A 6,268-nucleotide genomic window follows, 5' to 3' on the forward strand; every position below is an offset into this window, starting at 1 on the left:
ATGAGTTACAGAAACCCGAAAATTTGTATTCCAGGGTTCCTTGCATAAATCTCTATTTCATCTGTGAATTATAATTTATACGATCCAGTTGAAAACCTAGAATAGCTTTCAAGAGATGAATAAACCCAAGAAACGTACACATTTCTATATAAGCACCTGATCGACACCAAAATAATCAGCAGAGAATCCGAATCTGTTTGGTACTGAAGGGAAAATTATCAAGGAAGTCTAGTGAGCTAGGATGGTTGATGATCTTCTGGAGTTTAAGGAATTTGATAAAGTGTGGGCACATCTTTAGGAGTAATTAAGATCATAGACCTATAGTAGTCTATGCCATGGATTTGTTGAAGTATGATCCCAACTTTATAAATTATTAAAAGCCCAAATACCTTAATTAGATGCAAGGTGCAGTGTCACTTTTGAGTGTTTCAATAGCATAGCATTCATCAAATACCCACTCCAGCCCCTTAATTTAGGTATAAGATAACGTGGAATCAATTCCTACACACAATAGATAGACAAGGTGAATATATTTGCCTATCTAACTTTTGGAAATGGAAGAATACAGATTATTAAGTGCCACATATGTAATAAAGGTGAATGAGTATCATTTTCTTTTGCGCGCGTTTCTTTTTCCTTCAGAAATTTAGAATCTCAAGTTGGTTGGCTAGTTTCAAAGGCCAAAAACATGCATCGAGTTAAACACGTAGGGTGGTAAGGGGCAATGGTAAGGGATGTAGAAGTTATAGGACTTACAGCTTTAGCCGATAAGAAATATGTAGTACAAATTTGGTAGAAAGATAAAAACTGAGGTTTTATTATAGGCAGTGTGGTTATAATATCATGAGTTTAAACTAGGCAGTGTGGGCAAAAAAAGACCATAGAACCAAAAAACTGATCAGAATGTTCCGGTTCGATCCGATTTATTACGGATTTTCTAGACAAATTAATCGAAGAAAACTTTTCAGTTCAAGCATCAACAAACCTGAACCGGTTCGGACTCGGGTTTTAATATTAAAAAATAAAAAATACCGTTGGGACTGATATGTTAAAGTTATTTTATAATTATATTTTGCTGCAAGTCATATCCACTGATCCACTCATTTCTTTAGTGGGCAAGTCTATACTATAATTATAGACCTGCCCACACAAAATGGCTCACCCCACATCAAATCATTCATTTACAACGACTCTTTAACTTTTTATTTCTCTTTCCTCCTCTTTCTTCTTCTTCCTTTCTCTCTTCTGCAACTCATGGCCGCCATAATTTTATGGCAAATTGAAACAGCTTCTCTTCTTCTTCTTCTTCGATCTTCTTCGTTTCTCTCGTCTGCAACTCTCCTTTCTCTCTGCTGCAACTCATGTCCCCATAATTATATGGCTAATTGTAACAACTTCTCATAGATTCAATGTCTAAACTTTAAACCCTAATTAGTGAAAATAGCCATGCAAGAAAAACGACAGAAATTTACGGAGTATGTAATGTAATGGAGCATACATTTCTAATTTTTTTTTTTTGGGACAATAAGCATACATTTCAAAATTGATATGATAGTTATCTCTTAATTATTTTGAACAACTTCGTATATTCTCCATAATAAGAACACCAAATGATGATGATGAGATTATGTTTAGTGGGAATAGAGATTCGATCTCAGGAGTAAGTTTTTTTTTTTGTTGAAAACCCAGAAAAATCGAAAAGGCCAAATATATTGGTATTTAATTGCGTGTGATGGAACAGCACTAATTAGAAGAATATATATAGGTAGCTAGCTACCAAATCATGCATATCGATCGATCCAATGTATAAGAGCAACTCCAACAGCTTCCCCATATTTTGATTTTTCTCTACTTTAGGGAAAAATAAGTCTCTTTTGCTCCAACAGATTCCCTATAACTATCCTTATTTTAGGGAAAGTGAGGGAAGAGAAAATCAAATTCCATATATTTACAGCAATCTCTAAAAATTTAAGGAAGGATATGGAAATTTTAGAGATTGTTGTAAAATAGGGAATCTGTTGGAGTTGGAGAAGAAAAATATGCTAAAACTTTGATTTTTGCTTCCCTATTATACAAAAATTATAGGGAAGCTGTTGGAGTTGCTCTAAGTATAGCCATGATATAAGAATATGATCCATTTTGATTGACAAGATTTTTTGTGAAATGCATGGAACATTAAATTCTTGCTATATAAACAACGTAATATATTGCTGCAGAATTTCAGAGGTTTATTCGAAAGTGTAGGCGACACATTTACATTAAAAAACCCTCAGAATCTCATTATTAATGCCACTAACATTTGTTTTACTAAACAATTAAGAATCTACCGATATTCATAAATATGTTATTTGCTGGTAGATTTTGCTTTTCTTTCGACTTTCACCCTAGCCTCTGGAGGACAAGATTTACACTTTTTTTGTTTCACTAATTTTTGTTCTGGCTCCGTCTTAAGTTGTTTGTATTTTTACTATATTACATATTCCAGAAATTATGATAGTTCTTTTATGGTATATGTTTGAACATTTCCATCCATTTACATCTCAGTTAATCTCACTTTAAATGTCCAGGTCTCATGATCAAATACAAAAAAGACATACATTATCGTTTTGAGCAATGCCAAATTGCCATTAATACTTGTATAGCCGACCAATCTAAATAAGAGAGGAGCAATTTAATTGATATATGTGATACATAAATTTTAGTTCTAAAATTATTTATGTTGGAAACCCTAGAAAGTATAAGATACTTGCATTACTTTGAACAAGTGCACAAAAAGATGCTCAACTCGTCTTGATATATATATTAAATACATAGTACACAGTACTTCAACAAAAAGTGAAGATATATTGTAGACTCAAAGTGATCCATGTAGTTATATAATTAGTTATAACCACATTTGAAATTAGTATACAAGTCATAAGCCGCTGGATGCAAGAAGAAAAGGAAAAATACAAAAGAGTTAAAACCTCAAATATTATTTTAAGGACATATATAGTAGTAGTATTAGGCAGTGCTGCTCATCCATGCATGGTATTCGGACTACAGCCATAGAGCTCCAGCATCTTTTAGCAACTTCTTTAGGGAGCCATTAAGATGAAGGGTCATGATTGTGTTGGCAGATCCCACAAATTTCCCCCCAATGAACACCGCCGGAACCGACGGTTGGCACCCTAGTCTCATCAGAGCCCACTCCATCTCCTTCCCTCTCGACTCCTCGTCAAGCTCGTAGATTGCAGGGCTTACGCCTTGCTCATAGAATAGTCTCTTGATTGCATGCGACATGCAGCATGAGCTCTTGCTGAAGATCACCACAGCCTTCTGTGACGCCAATTTCGCTACTCGGTCCATTTGAGCTAATCCGACTAAGAGGTATCCAAATTTGAAATAATGCCAAGGGTTAGCTAATAAGGATGGAATGTGATGTAGATGCAATTCGGGTTTTGGATTGGAAGGCAAGAAATTAGGTGAGAATGTGAGGGGAAATTGGGGAAAGTAGAGAAAATGTAGGCAATGAAGGTTGTGGGTTTAATAGTTAGTAGTTGTAGAAGCTGGTTTGGTTATGGAATTGGATGAGTTATGAGCATGTATATATAGGCTAAGCCAAGTCCCAAATGGGAAGTTGGGGATCATTTACATATTTTATGCATACTTTAATCCAGCAGAGAAAGCAGAAGGTTCCTCAAGATATATGGATTGATTCCCGAAACTACCCTTGATGTGAGACCCTTGCGTGCTCAGAATCTGTGATACTATAGAGATAAACCAAACGTGGCCGAAAGTGGGTTAAGGAGGGATTGAATAATATAGAATTAATTGGTGTATGGTGCATTAGAATTTTTGTTGTGGACGAAAATGCCCCTTTTTACAATTTAGGGGAATGTCAACTTCGGATATAGTGATAACGTGGTAGGAGGAGAGTGTTGGATGAAGACGCGCACGAATAGTTGCATTTATCACAGATTCACAGATGATGAAGATGATTTGAATTGGGGCAGGCATGCATCAATCACTAAATGGCTTTAAAAGGTGGTTTTTTTTTTGATGATGTGTGAGTATAAGAATATCGATCCGAATTGAGTAGCTAGAGGGAACTTCAAAAGGAGTGAGAGAGATGGAACTAGGTCTGGCACTCTCTCTCTCTCTCTCTCATTGTGTCTGTCTAAGTCGAATAATCTTTTATGGGCTAATCTTAGAGTTTATTTGGCCTGCAGTTTCAATATGCATCACATTATTTCGCCATCGATTTACCCAATGAGATCATCACTGATTATGTTTGATAGAAAATCAATTATTAAATGATCTTGTTTAAACAAATAAATTGGAGATGAGTCGGAAGTCGGAACACATAAATGCAACCTCATTTCTTGCTGTTAATTAGTGCGCAAGGGGACTTGTCTTTCAGCACTCCCATGGTGCAATGATAATATTCTCTCATATACAGGTACAGATTTTTGTTTCAAAAGATTAAGGTGCAACTTTTGCTGCCTGAAGTTTATCCTGGCTTTCTTTTCTTCTTTCTTCTCCTTTTCCTCTTTCTCGTTTCTTTTTCCTTCCCTATTTTTTTTCCCTTTCTGCTGTTTTGTTTCTGGCGATTCTTCTCTTCTTCTTTCTTTTTTCGTTGATTTCCTCATCTTCATCTTCTGCTTTTTTCCTCTTCTGACTTTTTGTTGTGTCTTCTTCTTCTTCATCTTCTGTTTCTTCCTTTTCTTCATCTTCTGTTTCCTCCGCTTGTTGCTTGTATGTTCTTCTAATATTCGCTGTGCTCTTCATCTGCCTTATTCTTGTATCTTCTGTTGTAGTGTTTCATTAATTTGAACTGTCTTCAGTTGAATCCTGTTCACTTGATTCCTTAGATTGGAGCTCTCAACTTCTTCCGTGTGTTTTTTTGGTCTCACCATTCTGCGCATCAAAGAAAAGCAAATTCATTATTGGCTATTCATAATTGAATTTTATTGCTCCCCAATAATCCTCCTAAGACTTTCAAAATCAAGAACATTTCATTTTCATAGATTACTACCCCAAATAAACTTTTATTGCCCCCCAATAAAACTCCTAAGACTTTCAAAGAACATTTTCATTAATTTTCACCCTTATTCATTAGTTATTGTTACTCAATTAACAAACACAAAACTATATATATAGCCAAGATTTCACAGAATTTAAGACATGCAAGTCCTAGATTTCTCATCAACGAACTCAATAAAGCAAAATTTAAGCTAACAACAACTGTAAAACACAAATATATATATATATATATATATATTCAATTTTATAAAATACTTCACAATCTCAAAATAAAATCAGAGATTGAAATTTTACCTGTTTGGATGAATCTGAAGTTGGAGAATTGTTGAACCGAAGCCGCTTTTGATGATTTGAACCTCCGGCGGTTCAAATGAGTCGTGGTTTTACTCACCCGCTTTTGGTCTCTTAGTGGCAGTTTGTAATTGTTGTGTTTTTATAGCCTAAAAGTGACTTTTTGCATTTAAACAGAGTGAGTGAGAACCCTAATATATTAGTGATGTGAGTGAGAGTGTTTGTGCTATAATTTGGACATTGGACCAAGACCTTTTTTATTTTTTACTTTTTTTAATGGGAGCTTCTATTCATACCTCTAATATTGGTATCTGGACATCTCTTCTTTGTCAACTCATGTCAAATTACCAATAAAGACATAAATAAGGAAAAAAAAAATTTCTTCTTATCTCTAAGAATAGTAATACTCTTCAACTTGGGAAAAACTTTATCTTCCAATGTAAACGCTAAAATATATATCGCTAAAAGTTATTTAACGTTGTAATCAAAATTTTCAGAATTTGACTTTGTCCTCATAAAGTGATAGACTTCCTTACTCAGATAGCTGACAATTTACAAGATCTATCACTGCGATATAAAAAAATAAAAAATAAAAGGAGAGAAAATGGGAAATACAAAGACACCTCAATTGATGAAGCCCTACTCATTCCGAATTCAAACAAACATGTGAACGAGCGGCGACAAAAAGCAGTACTCCATCACGTTTATATGATAAACACAGCAATGGGTAGTTGTCCACAAGATCTTCCTGCACATCATCAGTCAGAGCAATTTTATGTGGAACTATTCTATAGATATGATGAAATCCTATGATATAAATCTATAGAGAATGCACTAGACTCATGGTTGATTATTGTAATTTCCTCCACTATCCCATACATATCTAAAACAAAATAACCATGTTCATTTCAAGTTGCTATTGAATCAGTTCAGGGACAATGACACCTAAATG

General features: G+C 34.7%; 1 protein-coding gene across 1 annotated transcript; it reads right to left on the reverse strand.

The window, feature by feature from the left end:
• Positions 1 to 2,762: 2,762 nt before the first annotated feature.
• Positions 2,763 to 3,575, reverse strand: LOC112200082 (monothiol glutaredoxin-S10). Its single transcript, XM_024341095.2, has one exon. It carries the CDS (start codon positions 3,346 to 3,348, stop codon positions 3,040 to 3,042), a length of 309 nt encoding a protein of 102 aa, XP_024196863.1. The 5' UTR covers positions 3,349 to 3,575; the 3' UTR covers positions 2,763 to 3,039.
• Positions 3,576 to 6,268: the final 2,693 nt, after the last annotated feature.

This window comes from Rosa chinensis, chromosome 4, assembly GCF_002994745.2.
Source record: "Rosa chinensis cultivar Old Blush chromosome 4, RchiOBHm-V2, whole genome shotgun sequence".
Classification (NCBI taxonomy): Eukaryota; Viridiplantae; Streptophyta; class Magnoliopsida; order Rosales; family Rosaceae; genus Rosa; species Rosa chinensis.